Here is a 16,110-nt window from a genome sequence, read left to right as displayed (position 1 = left end):
CAAGAGGCCCTGTATCAACTGTATGAATACCATAAATATAACATATTATTAACAAAGAACATGTAAATTGAAATGCCATTTTTAAAAGAATGAAAGAAAAAAATAAGAAATAAGAAGTATGAAAGAAACATAGAGCGCATAAACAGAAATTTTAAAAATGATAAATACAAATAGACATGGACTAATGTGGAAAACCCTGTTTGACCTGATGTAGGTATAAACTTGCTTGTCAAGTGAATTTCAGTTGTACCTTGACCCATTTCTTTAGTAAGCAAATAATTACCGTTGGTGAAGGTGATGGGACAAACTATCACTTCCGAGGCGATCTGGATGTAGCTATCTTTCCGAAGCGAAGCTGAGGAAAGATAGCGTATACATTCTGATCGACGAGGAAGTGATAGTTTGCCATTGCCTGAAACCAAAAGTTGATTATTTGCTTTATATTCCACATCTAAAACAATTTAACTACAAAAAGAAAAGGACGTGTATGCATTTACATAAAAGACACCTAGGCCCAAATTCACACCAAAAAAGTTTAAAGGGAAAGTCCACCCCCAAAATAAGTTTGTTTTGATAGAGGCAGAATAATAAGAAAATCAGGTGAGTGAAAGTTTGAGCAAATTCTGAATAAAAATAAGAAAGTTATGAATTATTGAAGTTGTGATCAATCAAATACAAATTGGCAACTCTGTGACTTATTATACGAGCTCTCCTTCATTTGCTTTGTGCATAATATTCCATAAAATCATGTTTTCTTCGTTATTGATGACGGAATATATATTTGTTCCTTGCAGGGGGAGTATAGAAACATATTTGCAATTATTATATTTAGGGTGCATGTATGGTTGAAATTTTTCTTGAGGGAAAATGAAAATTTTAGATTTTTTTAGTACTGAGCAAATGGAAGTTGAGCTCGCATGATACGTCATAGAGATGCCAATTTGTGTTTGATTGATCACAACTTCAAAAATCCTAACTTCCTTATTTTTAATCGGAATTTGCTCAAACTTTCACTGACTTGTTTCTCTCATTTTTCTACTCCTATTAAAACTAACTTAATTTCAGGGTGGACTTTCCCTTTAAGTTTAACCCAACCCAATAATGGGCGAACTATCTGTCATCACGTGATTTACTTTTGGCCAATCATAGAGCAAGATTCTTAGTATGTGGAATATAATGTAATCTATCGTTCATACTTCATAGATGTCCTTCGCACAATATACTAACACACAAGTTTAATCATATTTCTGTATAGGACTGAGGGTAACTCTATAAATACCTAAACATAGCCATGATTTTTATCTCTACCCATTAGCAGTCAAATAAAAATCCGGTTACAGTGTTCGTTTAGAGCGTAGAACGATTGACATGTAGAGTTATTATATGCTGGTACAATGAAACGGAACCCTGTCTGACTAACATTCCAGCAGCGTCCCAACTGCGAACAACCTATAAGTCATGTTCACTGAAAATGGATCTCTATCCAATGTAGGTAACGCATTTTACCGGCTCCTATTTTAATCCCCTTTACAAGTTATAAGTACACTCTTCCCCTCTCACCCCCTAATTACAAAACGTCTTACTCTTGATATTTTATTACAGAATTAATGGACTGAAGTCGTAAAAGACCATTCCGTGACTAATTTAGAGAGGGAATTCAATCTTGTTTACAGATTCAATTAAAAAATGATGGTAGTTTCAAATTCTTTGCTTGTATACCCTCTCAAAATCAATAATAATTACAACAATTATGGTAGTGATGATGACGATGATGATGATGATGATATATGAAAATAGTAATAGTAAAAATAAATTCTGCATTGATGAAGTAACAGCCATAAAACGGTGTTTTTTGCTATTACCAAATACATTTGATAGTGAAGTTTGGGGCTTGCAAATAGTAAGGTCTGTGTATATTATTAAGTACGCAGTTCTGCCGATATTGCATTTTGGTTTACCTATCATGGCTGTTTAGAAGCTGGGAAAATAGAGTTGGGTATTGTGTTAAAGGTACTATGCCCCATTTGCAGGCCCAAAAAATGAAAAAGTTGAATTCCAACTGCATTTGAAAGATAATACTAATTTAGAACTTCCCTAAAAATGGTGGGGCTTGAAAATATCTTCAAGTGGGAAAATAACGACTATTAGTTGTCAAATCGACTTTAGGGCTATAGAGCTCAAAAGTAATAGTCTTGATTTTCAGACAATTGTACCGAATGGTCATACGTTTTATGCTGCGCAAAGATTCAATCAGTTTAATCTTGGCCATCGCAAGAAGTGGGTTATTGATGTAGACAAATGCTCATGTACCCTTTACAACTCTTTTCATGTATGTTATTACCAAAGAAGAAAAAAGGCCAGTCAGTCACTTAATAGTGTCTGACAGTGAAGTCTAGCAAGTAAACGGGTTTCCTTGCATAATTTGAATATGAGGACACTGCTAACGTTTAAATTTCACAGATTTATGACATATTCATAATTCCTGCAAAGTTCTACAGAATTTGAGGTTGGCTGCAAAAGGGACATAGTACCTTTAAGAGCAACATTTTAAAAATTCTTAAATCACAGACTTTTTATCTCACAGCGTATGATATTTTCTTAATCATTTTGACCGAAAATGTGTCGAGCTCTATAATGCTCTAGTTCTCTTGGAGGGGCGTTGTTTATTCGACCACCATTGGATGTATTGAAATGGGCTGCAAACTCCTGGATAAAGTGGTGGCGGAGGCATTATGTTGCCTGGTTGCCTTTCTGTCCGTCCGTCCCACTTTTCATCTACCGGGATAACTCAAGAACCAGTGAACAGATACTAACTGAACTTGGATCAAGTATGTACGAACATGCAAGGAGGAACTAATAAGCTTTTTGGTGTAAGAGGTTAAACGTTAATATAAAGGTCACAGGGTCATAATAGTGTTTAAAAAGACCAGAAAATATCTTGCTACTGCGATAACTTGAAAAGTATGAAAGTAATTCAAACCAAACGTGGATGAAGTATGTATAAGGTTGACTCAGTGTCAGTTGACTTGGGGTCACCAAACACCAAGTCAACTTTCACGTGGGTTTCTATTGTTGCATTTACATTAACTCCATTGGGTAAGAGGACACTTGGGGGGGGGGGGGGTTCCTCCAAAATACACACATTAAAAATACCAAGGGGGGGGGGGGTTCAACCCGATCCCCGGTCTTCTGTCTTCCTTTTCCAAAATACCCCAGGGTGTTTTAGAAAACGAAGACAGAAGACCGGGGACCCATGTACTATGCGTGCATGCACTTGTACGTGTAGTGTAGCCGCGGGGGGAGAGAGAGAGAGAGAGAGAGAGAGAGAGAGAGAGAGAGAGAGAGAGAGGAAGAGACGATCCCCGGTCTTCGATCTTCCTTTTCCAAAATACCCCAGGGTGTTTTAGAAAACGAAGACAGAAGACCGGGGACCCATGTATTATGTGTGTTCGGCGTTTATAATAATTATAATACTACTGAAACACTGTCAGAATGATAAAAACGATGATGACAAAAACAACAACAAAAATGATAATAATAATAGTATAATAATAATAATAATAACAATAATCATAATGATAATAATCATAATGATAATGACAAAAGATGATGATGATAATGATGATTAAAAATAATAACATTAATAATAAGCATAACAACTTTTGCAAAGGAAAACCAAATACAGTGAAAAGGTGTCTATATTGGCTACCCAGGGGGGGGGGGGGGGGGGGGGGGGCTGTACAGACAGGTGGCTGCTGCAGACTGGTTCTTAAATACATAATTTATATCCATGGGAACCAATTTTTTTAGTGGCTTATGATAGGAAGGTGTCTACTAAAGAGAGATGGACGCCAATTAAGACAGGGATTCATAGGCGCCGGAGGTGGGGGGGGGGGGGGGGGGTGTTCAGGGGGGCACTCACCCCCAACCAAAAAAGTCGGGGTAAAACGCGTTTTCGCCCCCCCCCCTCCCCCCTCCCCCCCCCCCAAAAAAAAAAAAAAAAGAAAAAAAGAAAAGCTGTTAAGGAGTAAAAGGGTTTGTATTTTTAACCCAAAAGAACATACAAATAATAAAAACCTGAAATAATTCACATATAAAATTCCATTCAAAGAAAAGGAAATTGACAGGAATTAAATTTCCTTAAAGTGACTTGGTAACATTGTTGAAGGTTGATGAAAAAAAATTGCTCAATTTTTGTCTAAAATGTTACTTATTATATTCCTTCTACTGTACTAGCCCCCTGACATGCAAAAAATCCTGAACAAATTCTCAAACCACGAAGAAATCTATGGTTTTCTTTGAAAAGGTCGATGTATGAAAACCTTCTAACAGTGATTAACAGTAATTTCTCCCAACTATTTTTGAATTTTCCCAGCCGCTTTTCCATGGAATGTAGAGCCATTTTATTGCTTTGTGACGATTTCCATTCACCTAAAATGTAATTAAATTGAAATAATATAGTTGGGAGAATTAAGGAATCGATCAGATCAGTTTTTTCCTATTTGTACCATGAATAATAGTCTGTTTTCACTCAAATTTTCAGATTATCTTTAATTGTACATCTAGCATTGAAGTCACTACCTTAGCACTACTATCTCTCATCTTAACAATGTTACCAAGTCCCTTTAACATTCTGCATGCCACCTATATTTATCAATGGATGTTAGAAATATTGTGAGAGAATGGGAAGGCGTGTGTGTTTTTTTGTTATAGGGGTGAGAAGAAATGAGCCCCTCAACGCTGGCGTACTGATGGGGGGGGGGGGGGTATTTCTAATTCGATACCAGTGTTTTTTTTCTCAATTTTTGTAAATCATACCTTTTTATGCGTTTGTTGGAAAATTACTAATTCCCAAATTAACAGTCGGGCAACAAAATATGCTTATTTAGAAACCTTCATGTCAGGGCCTGCAGAACGACGGGGCTTTTGTGAAAAAGAGAGAAAAAAGAAAGAGAGATGTCAAAATATGCTCATCTGACCGTAATAAAATGCCGAAAACCCCTGAGCCTACGGGGGCTCCACCCCTTGGATGCCCATCTGACCATAATTAAATACCTAAAACCTTTGAGCTTTCAGGGGCTTTGCCCCCTGGACCACACCAAGGGCCCCAAGGCGGGCCCCTTGGATGCTTATCTGACCGTGATAAAATACAAAAAACCTCTGAGCTACAAAGGGCTCTGCCCCCTGGACCCCTGACAATTAGAGAACTGCCAGTGACACAAATAAGGTATCTAAATATGCTTATCTGACCGTAATTAAATGCCTAAAACCATGAGCTTCCGGGGGCTGAGCCCCTTGACCCCCGCCGCTGCAAAACTCCTGGACCCAACGCCAATTTACGCTTCACTCGCTTCGCTCGCTACAACCTGATCGTTCCGTGGGGCCTGCATGTAACATGTAAGAGTGGTGGTGATACAAATCTGTCTTCTGCCCCCCCCCCCGAACGTTTTCGCTCATTACGCCAATGCCCCTGGAAGATAGGCCCCTTGGAATGTCCCCCCCCCCCCCACCAATCCTAAACTGCTTCCGGCGCGCCTGGTACAAGTGCATGCACGCATAGTACATGCATGGAGATGTGCATGAGTTTATGGTCCCCGGTCTTCGGTCTTCGTTTTCCAAAACACCCCACCCCACCCTGGGGTATTTTGGAAAACGAAGAGCGAAGACCGGGGATCGTCTTTCTCTCTCTCCCTCTCTCTCTCACACACTCTCTTTCTCTCTTTTCTCTCTCTCTCTCTCTCTCTCTCTCTCTCTCTCTCTCTCTATCTCTCTCCCCGCGGCTACACCACACGTACAAGTGCATGCACGCATAGTACATGGGTCCCCGGTCTTCTGTCTTCGTTTTCCAAAACACCCTAGGGTATTTTGGAAAGCGAAGATCGAAGACCGGGGATCGTCTCTTCCTCTCTCTCCTCGATTTGGCCGGGCGCACATATGCGATTATAAATGATGAAAATACAGTCATCCCTGTCTTAGCGGCCATCTCTCTTTAGTAGACACATTCCTATCAGTGGCCACTAAAAACTGGTTCCCATGGATAAGAATTAGGTGTTTAAGAACCTGTCTATAAAGGCCATTTTTTTTGTTTCCCCTGGGTAGCCATTATAGTTGATTTTCCTTTGGAGAGAAAGGGAAAGAAAGAAGAGAAAGAAGAAAATAAAAGGGGGAAAGAAGGAGATCGGGGGGGGGGGCCAAAAGGGCCTTGCCTCCCCCATCAGAACAAAAGTAAGAGAGAAGGAACGATCGAGATAAAGGGAAGGAAAATAAGAGGGAGAAGAAAAGAAAAGAAGGGGGATATCATTTGCAATTTTCCCGCTATCAAAATGTAAAACGGGGGGGGGGGGGGGGGGGGAGGGGGCAGTTGCCCCCACCCCAAATACCGCCAAATACCGCTGATTTACAAATGTTGTTGAAATTACATAATTTTCCTCACTTTTTAGCAAAATATACTTTTTTTTTTATGCTTTTGTTGGATAAAGATAATTTCCTAAACTTACAGTCAGGCAAGAAATCTGCTTATTTAGAGGTCTACATAATATCAGAGCCCGCGGAACGGCGGGGCTATAGGGGGCATCGAGCATCAAAATATGCTCATCTGACCGTAATTAAATGCCTAAAACTTCCCTAGGGCCCTAAGGCGGACCCCTGGATCCTAATCTTACAGTAATTTAATGCCTAAAACCCCTGGGCTTCCGGGGCTCCGCCCCTGGACCCCACGCCAATTAATGTCCTGCCAGTGTCACAAATAAGATATCAAAATATGTTCATCCGACCGTTATAAAATGCCTAAAACCCCTGAGCTTCTAAGGGCTCCGCTCCTGGACCCCATGCCGCCAAATAGTGACCTGGCAGTGTCACAAATAAGGTATCAAAATATGCTCATGTGACCGTAATTAAATGCCTAAAACCCTGAGCTTCCGGGGGCTCCACCCAAAGGCAGGCCCCTTAATGCTTATCCGACCGTATAAAATGCCTAAAATCCCTGAGCTTCTAGGGGCTCCGTCCCCTGGACCCCACGCCACCAACTAGTGACCTGCCAGTGTCACAAATAAGGTATCAACATATGCTCATCTGACCGTAATATGCCCATACCCCCTGAGCTTTCGGTGGCTCCGCCCCTTGACCCCGCCGGGGCTTTCCCCCTAGACCCCATGCCAATTTACGCTACGCTCTACCTGATGGTAAATACTTTAGCCTGCCCCCACCCCCTTTGAAAAACGTTCAGCGGGGCCTGAATGTAAGAGAGTGGGGGGGGGGGGGGTTGATGCTAATTGTTTTTTGTGTGTCCCCCATACTTTTTTGCTTATTACGCCAATGCTGGTCACCATTACGTACCAATATTTGGCTCGCATGAATTCAAATTTTGGGCCCTCCCCTAAGAAATCCTGGATCTGCGCCTGGAGATGGTTTGAGGGAAAGAGCAACTGTCGACACATTGGGACTTTGTGAGCAGTAGATGGCAGTATACATAAATCTAAAGTAGTGTCCCTTTGTACTAATCTGAAGTAATCTGAAGTAATGTCAGTAGAATGGCCTTTATTTAAGCCCGTCTGTACTAGTTTTGCCAGGAGGGATTAGACAACACAGGGTGGTCACTGACAGTTGACTATCTCATCAACTCAGCTCTCAATTAAAATAAGACAAAGAGGATCATGGGGGACCACGGGCACCGCTCAGGCATTGTTTTCTGTATAGAGGGAGCAAGTACCTACAAGTAGGACAGTGGGGCTTTAATTTATTATAATGAATAGAGTCATTTTTCAAGATGAAGCAAACCACCCTTTTTTCAGGCGGAGGGGAGGTAAGCTTTACATATTAAATTCGATATAAATGATATTTTTACCCGGGGTATATACTGCAATTATTAGTACCCCATCAATTGCTAGGTACCCATTTCGCATTGGTGGTCAGAGAAATGTGGATTAAACGTCTTGGACGTTAGTACAGGGCTGGGATTCGAACTCTAAACCCTCAGATTTAGTGTCAAGTGAATGAGCCACTAAAACGACACTCCAACTATATTATATATAATACAACTTCATGTAGAATGCGAAAAAGGACTAACACCTCTGAAATATTATTTCATACTCTTTCTTCCAATAAGCTACTTTAATATCAAATACAAAATGATGTACATGATTGTATGAATCCATCATTGCAACGCTATTTCGTTGTTGATAACACAATATAAAAGAAGCAATTACAGTATTCCGACAACTCGAAAAATCATAAATTGATTTAAAGAAATCTTAGTCATAATTACCTGACTGCGTATAAACCTACAATACATTCTTCTTTTAATAAAAATACAACAAATATTATTTCAATTTTAACCAAAATTCTGAAAGTTGTGCAAAATACATTTTACTTTAACGCAGCACATTCCCTAAAATCATAAATATATAAATATATATATATATATATATATATATATATATGTTAATTACTTGAAATGATATCTATTGTCACGTATATTATATATAAATAGTAATGATGAGCAAACAAATAAATTGCTCAGCATAGTGGTATTTATGTATCCAGCTAACTTATAATACAATGTTGCCCATAAATAAGAAATAGTTATTCATTAGCTCTGTTGATGAAATGATTGTTAAAATATGGCTCATTCTTGAAACATAAAGTGACTCTTTATGATTCTTTAGATTGATTAATAAAGTTCTGAAAAGGTGTCAACTTTATCTACATGTATCAAGAATAAACCATATTTTCACAGTCACTTTGAGGTAAAAGGTAAAAATTTGTTATCGAGCTAGTTGAGAAAATATGTTCAATTAGAGTATAAAAAAAGGAAGTGAGCTATCATAATTAAAACTTGAATAATATAAATATGCTTCGAAGTACGTGAAACATTGAAGAGCAAGTGCCAAAAGTCCAAGAGGTGGACACCGGCGCTATACAAGAAGCAATCAACATCATTATCATCATCATCATCATCATCATCATAATCATCATCATCATCATCATTATCATCATCATCATCACTATCATTATCATCATATTTATCACCATCATCGTCATCATCACCATCATCATCATCATCATCATCATCACTATCACCATCACCATTATCATCATCCTCATCATCATCATCATCATCATCATCATCATCATCTCCATCATCATCATCATCATCATCATCATCATCATATTTTGCGTTTCGAGGACCGTTTCCAGAAACTGTTTGTATGTCTTTTGTAATATTATAGAGGTACCACTTGAAATCAAATTAAACACATATAAGAATTAAGAATGCCATAAAGCACGGAAGGGCCAATGACAGACAAATTTTCTGCTGCTAAGGGCCCACCGGACGCCTTCAAAATGCGTCCCAAGGGTCTCTTATTGTAGCATTGACCCATGTTAAATATGCTACTTACCACTCAAACCCAACTTATAGACAACACAAGTCATCATAATATTCATTTGTCGGGATAGCTAGTTGCGAAAATATTTACTGGTATGTTATTTTGCATTGCAATCTGGATAAATTATTGAGATGGTTTGGCTAAAGGGAAAGATTTTCGTATCTGTGAATTACAAAAGAAAAAAAATCAAGAAAACTTAAAGTATGATCCCTGCTATTGAAACTTGCATACATAACAATCTTAATTTTATATCAGATAAACAATAGAACTTCGTATGCCTTTGGTCCCAATTTATGAACACAAAACATAATTCTTTTATTAGTGAATTATAATTTAATAATAATTCACGATGCTGCGTGTTAACATTGTGTTGAAGATCCTTCTTCTATCACGAGAAAACCGAAATATTTATAATATTGTATTCTCAGATGTTCTTTTTATTTAAACAGTATTCCGATTTACAGTCAGAGTGAAAATTAGAGATAATTAAAAATATTAGGAGTCAATATGTGCATCCTTTTTGAAAGGTGAATTTGAACAATAATTTTCACTTGCACTGCTCATGGTTGGGTAACATACGACCACGAAGCAAGCATATAATTGCGACTTGTGGGAGATAATATTTTTGTTTTACGGCGAATTTTTAGAAATATGAAGAAAAAAGTATATTCCTAAATTTCTTTTTACATTGCATTAGAAAAACGGGTCTACTTTTATTGATACAATTTTTTGATTTTTGTATTTGTAGTTATAAAATCTTTTTCTGAACATCCATATTACAATATCACTGATTTGATGAAAATGTCAAGACTAACGTCAGTTTGAAACTCTGGAGGTTGGCATATTCTGTAAAATTAAACAAAAAACGTAACCTTGGAAACTGAATATTACGTATTGTGTAAGACACGGTGTGTAAAACCAACAAAGATCACGATTAATACTTGAAAACTGATGCTAATGGCGTTACGAGTTCTCGATGATGAACTTGTAGTTAACGGTAGAGCGACATCTGTTGGCGAAACAAGGGCATCTTTTTGCAGAATGCACTCGTCCGACTCGTTCCCGTCAATACAGAGCAAATGCAATACATCCCTGTTAAAATGACAAAAAGTATACAGTGAAAATAAAGATAATGTATACAACAACGATTAAATATTGTGAAGATGCACATTAGGGAGAACAGTATGAATACTGATGAGGCTACCCTGGGGAACAAGACATTATTATTATTATTATTATTATTACGCCGGTGAATACATTGCAAGCACAAACCCTTGCCAGTTGCTGCACATAACAGTGTCTGGAATATGAAACTACAACAGGCTCTGCACCTTCAGCCGCTCATCCAGAACTGATAGACCTAGGCTCTGCTCAAGGCTTTGGGCATTGTGGTGAAGTGTCAAACTAGAATCTGTGATTGCAGACTAACCAGAGACTGAGAGAGAGATAGGCTCTGCTAAATGCTTGATGGAAATGTGTTTATGTCAAAGTAGAGTCTATACCTGCAGACAAATGAATTATCGTACAAATTTAATTATTAAATACATTATCAAAAGATCGAACGATGACCTAATTTGTGGTAATTCATTCGAAAATTCAGCAGGCGGGTTCTAGATGAAGGTTGACTAGTACAGATCGAGTGTCCTTTAATTGAGTGGCAAAATATTGTTTGATCTTATTTCCTTTTTGAGACAGAGATAATGGAGAACAAATTCTTTACAAATCCTTTTACAAAGAGCCAATGCTTGTTTGCAAATAGAAAACAAACGCTTCAAGGAAGTGTTCATGCACAAAAGAGTTTTTATCATCCACCCACAGCACTCATTTTGTTCTGGCTTTGAAAGCAACAATCTGTGTATGGACTCCTGTATAAGACCAGTGCTGATCACCGCGCAATCTCCATACGTTCAAAGAAAGTTGCTCCGAAGGAAAACGGAAGAAACAAATATTTGACAGCCTGGCTCCCATTGTAGATTTGTTTTTCAGTCTCCATTAAAGTATTACAGTTTGGTTAACCTGGAGTAAGACCAACATCTCATTCTCGTGAAAACAGTTAGAAAAGAAAGGGTAGAACTAAAGGGATAGGTACGGGTGGGTGGCCTGGATAACTCCTTATTCTCTGTGTGTTCCTGCTTTTTCTTCTGCTTCCTTTGTCTTCTGGAGAATTTTCTTTGAAATTTTCTAGATCTCATTTCACCTCCAAAAGATTATATTTTACTTTAAAAATCCCCCAAATGTCCTGGCCTTTCATCACCTTCATCGTCTTTTTAATTTGCTCTTGTTATCATGTTTTTTTTTCTGCCTGGTGCGTGAGAAGGTATCTTATTAAAAAAAAAGGTGAAATGGTATACTTGGACGATACAAAAGAATGATAACTTTATTATGTTAGGTCTAAATCAAGATATTTACGTCCTTATAGTTTATAGCTAACCATGTCGGAAAATCGTTCTAGGGACTTATAGCGATTGATCAATCGCAAGCTTACGAACTCTAATTTTATATGTACAGATTTGCGACCGATATCAAGTTGCTGCGATCGACTTGAAGCAATTGTAAGGTCACCTTTTTTAGGTTAGCCGTGGGCATATATATATATATATATATATTTTTTTTTTAATAAAAAAAAAAAAAAAAAAAAAATCCAAAGGGGGGGGGGGGGGGGGGGGGGTTTAGGTTTTTTTAGGGGGGTTTACACACATAAAAATACCAAAGGGGGGGTTGAACCCCCAAACCCCCCCTCCCACCCTCCGGGAACACGAAGCCAGCCCCTTCCCGACATTTTTTTTCTTCTATAACCGCACAATACCGCAACTGTTTTTAAGATGGGGCCCAGATCGATCGTAATAAAACTTACCTTGGTTGTTCGTAGCATGTGTATCGAATATTTTTCTCTTTTAAGATTCCAATGAGTTCCTGAATAGATGGAGAGGTGCAGTTATCCCTGTTCATTCAAAGAAATAACGATGCCAACAGGTTAGTGATAAGTAACAAAAAATACAGTACAAAACCTGTAAATGGACAAATGTGATTTTCGAATGTTTTTGCAAGAAACTCCGATAATTAACCATTACATTCACGTGTTATGTATGATAGCTTTTAATTTTTTTTAGATAAAACTTGAAGATCTTTTTAAAAATAAATATGTCGGGCAACGATTCGCATAAATTATGATTGCCATTCCCATCATAATAACAAAAATAAGAATACAAACGATGCTTATAAAGCGCTTACCATCGAAGTCCCTAAGCGCTATAACAAACATAATAAAATGATAAACAATTATATATTAAACAAAACAAAAATTAAAATAAACCTCCAAATTACAATATATATGAAATATACATCAATGTGTACAGAGAAAGTTAATCATAAAAAAGCAATTTCGGGTAAATATGTCTGAAGACAAGTTTTAAATTGGTTAACAGTCTGACAGTTTTTGACATGCAATGGTACTTTGTTCCAAAGGCCAGTAGAAGCTTTGCAAAAGGAGCGATGTCCATAAAAAGAATTGACACCAAAGTAGACATGAGGTTTAATTGTGAAAATGACCGTAGATTTTCTGTTTTAAGACAGCGATAATGTCATGTCATTATTTCATTACCCTGTTGGCTATTGTAATTTCCATAAATATCAAGCTTGGATAATGTTCGCGCATTTCAATATGAGATGCACGAGGCTAATGAAATTATGTATACGTGTTAGTGTACTTGGAATTGTTCTATTATCATCATTATAATTTAAAGATAGTACATTCTGAAGTTACAAAAGTAATGTCATTTGTCACATTTCCCTGTTGATACACAGACATGCATATCAGAGATAAAGTAAAGTAAAAATATTCAAACCAAAGTAAAAACCCAAATCATGCCCGTAACGTTCTGTAACCACCCCCCCCCCCCACAGTTTTTAGGGTTAATATACTTTGCATCGTTTTAGAATTATTCACATTGATCCATTGGGAACCATAATAATTCGCACACGCTAAAAGCTCATCTCAAATCCGATAAAAAAAATGTTTTTCGTATGCTAGCCTGGGGGCACCTTAGATCATATTTAATGCATGTAAGAAGGTCAAATGAGAGTGTTCAGGGATTAGTTTAATGGTATTTTCACGCCCAATTTCGGCTTAGGTCGATGTAATTCTTGAAAAATTATGTTATGCATGTCTCTGATACAGTCATGCGTACCATAATATGACTTAAAGGTACTATGTCCCATTTGCAGGCCAAAAAATGAAAAAGTTAAATTCCAACTGCATTTGAAAGATAATACTAATTTAGAACTTCCCTAAAAATGGTGGGGCTTGAAAATATCTTCAAGTGGGAAAATAACGACTATTAGTTGTCAAATCGACTTTAGGGCTATAGAGATCAACAGTAATAGTCTTGATTTTCAGACAATTGTACCAAATGGTCATACGTTTTATGCTGCGCAAAGATTCAATCAGTTTAATCTTGGCCATCACAAGAAGTGGGTTATTGATGTAGACAAATGCTTATGTACCCTTTACAACTCTTTTCATGTATGTTATTACCAAAGAAGAAAAAAAGCCAGTCAGTCACTCAATAGTGTCTGACAGTGAAGTCTAGCAAGTAAACGGGTTTCCTTGCATAATTCGAATATGAGGACACTGCTAACGTTTAAATTTCACAGATAGGACATTTATGACATATTCATAATTCCTGCAAAGTTCTACAGAATTTGAGGTTGGCTGCAAAAGGGACATAGTATCTTTAAGTATAATAACAAGTGTACAGACTTGAAACCTGATTTTTCTATAATCTGAACAAAATCTGAGTAAAAACCTAAATAGAAAAGTTATGAATAGTTATGAATAGGTATGAAGGTTCGTATAAAAATCGTCCAACATCTGATAGACAATTGATTACTGGTCCGCCCAATCGAGTGACACCCATCCCTTCTCTTAGTATCCCTTTTATCAAAGACTGTAAATTAAAAAAAATGCATATTCTGATGAAACAACATAATTTGTGTGCTACCTTTGTCATATTTTGTGTTTTTTAGTTCTTGGATAGTTCATGAAAACGTTTCTGATTGATTCTCTTTATCTTGTCCCGGAACACTTTCTATAAATTCTTTACATAATAGCATGTGTTTTCAGCTATCCAATTTTAGAATTGCTGTTAATATTCACATTGGTCCATTGGGAACACGCTAAATGCTCATCTCAAATCCGATAAAAAAAAAATGTTTTTCGTATGATAGCCTGGGGGCACCTTAGATCATATCTAATGCATGTTCCCCAAACTTATGAATTTACATCTTCCCCGGAGGAGTGGTCGAGAGAAAGGTGACAATATTTGGGAATGAAGACAGACAGAGAGAGAGAGAGAGAGAGAGAGAGAGAGGCAAGAGAAAGGGGATTGGGTTAGGAAGATTAAGATTGAGAGAGAGAGAGAGAGAGAGAGAGAGAGAGAGAGGCAAGAGAAAGGGGATTGGGTTAGGAAGATTAAGATTGAGAGAGAGAGAGAGAGAGAGAGAGAGAGAGAGAGAGGCAAGAGAAAGGGGATTGGGTTGGAAAGATTAAGATTGAGAGAGAGGGGGAGAGAGAGAGAGGCAAGAAAAAGGGGATTGGGTTGGAAAGATTAAGATTGAGAGAGAGAGAGAGAGAGAGAGAGAGAGAGAGAGGCAAGAGAAAGGGGATTGGGTTGGAAAGATTAAGATTGAGAGAGAGAGAGAGAGAGAGAGAGAGAGAGAGAGAGAGGCAAGAGAAAGGGGATTGGGTTGGAAAGATTAAGATTGAGAGAGAGAGAGAGAGAGAGAGAGAGAGAGAGAGGCAAGAGAAAGGGGATTGGGTTGGAAAGATTAAGATTGAGAGAGAGGGGGAGAGAGAGAGAGGCAAGAAAAAGGGGATTGGGTTGGAAAGATTAAGATTGAGAGAGAGAGAGAGAGAGAGAGAGAGAGAGAGAGGCAAGAGAAAGGGGATTGGGTTGGAAAGATTAAGATTGAGAGAGAGAGAGAGAGAGAGAGAGAGAGAGAGAGAAGAGGTGTTAGCTTGGCCTTTAGTTATACTCAAACGAGTAATAAAACGATATAGACCAATGTGTAACTTGCATTTTTGCAATCACGCGGTTATAAACCTCTACTCAGAACCCAGTGCTCAGTACAAACACTGATTTCGGATCATGATATGCATTTTGTGACGGACAACTGTATCCAATGTCATTTAACCGAATGAATTGATCATCAAGTGGAAAATAGAAACTCATTCATTAATTTAAAGAAGTAATAAAACAGTTATAAAAGAGTAGCAAACCATAAAGTGGTGGATGGGGGGGGGGTGTGGGGGTTCTGATTTGGGGCGTGGGGTCCATTAGACGACTTACTTTTGTTGGTATTGTATATAAATTAAAAATGAGCACACATGGGTTTTGCCAAGGGGACAAGTAGGGAACACATTTCATGTATTTATGGGTGCTTATAATTATGTCATATTGTATGTTGCCGGAGGTCGGGGTGGAGGATACACTTATGCTTCTCTAGATCTGCCATTGAAACTACCAACAGAGGCGGATCCAGCCGGCGGCGAGGGAGGGGGCCCACTTAGTTACTTAGACAAATATCTAGCGGTGACTCAGCCGACCGGCCGAATAAGGGGGGGGGGGGGGTGAAGTGAGCACTACTTTTGCTTTTTATGGCTCAACGGGGGGGGGGGGGGCCCGGGGGGGGGGGTATGGAGCTCTATTTTTGTTTACCTAACACA

At 38.2% G+C, this 16,110-nt stretch overlaps 1 protein-coding gene across 2 annotated transcripts in view; it reads right to left on the bottom strand.

Annotated features, from left to right (window-relative positions):
* Positions 1–9,439: 9,439 nt before the first annotated feature.
* arc3 (ADP-ribosyl cyclase) overlaps positions 9,440–16,110 on the bottom strand; it is a 30,822-nt gene continuing 24,151 nt past the window's right edge. The window contains exons 7-8 of one of the 2 annotated variants that reach the window (XM_011683957.2): positions 12,241–12,327; positions 9,440–10,478 (exon numbers count right to left, since the gene is read on the bottom strand). In XM_011683957.2, coding sequence (XP_011682259.2) covers positions 10,274–10,478; positions 12,241–12,327 — 292 coding nt within the window. In that variant the 3' untranslated portion in view covers positions 9,440–10,273. 2 annotated transcript variants of the gene reach the window in all.

Source organism: Strongylocentrotus purpuratus, unplaced genomic scaffold, assembly GCF_000002235.5.
Source record: "Strongylocentrotus purpuratus isolate Spur 01 unplaced genomic scaffold, Spur_5.0 spur5_scaffold_12, whole genome shotgun sequence".
Classification (NCBI taxonomy): Eukaryota; Metazoa; Echinodermata; class Echinoidea; order Camarodonta; family Strongylocentrotidae; genus Strongylocentrotus; species Strongylocentrotus purpuratus.
The sequence above is the reverse complement of the archived record's forward strand: the minus strand, read 5'-3'. Positions and strand labels throughout refer to the sequence as shown.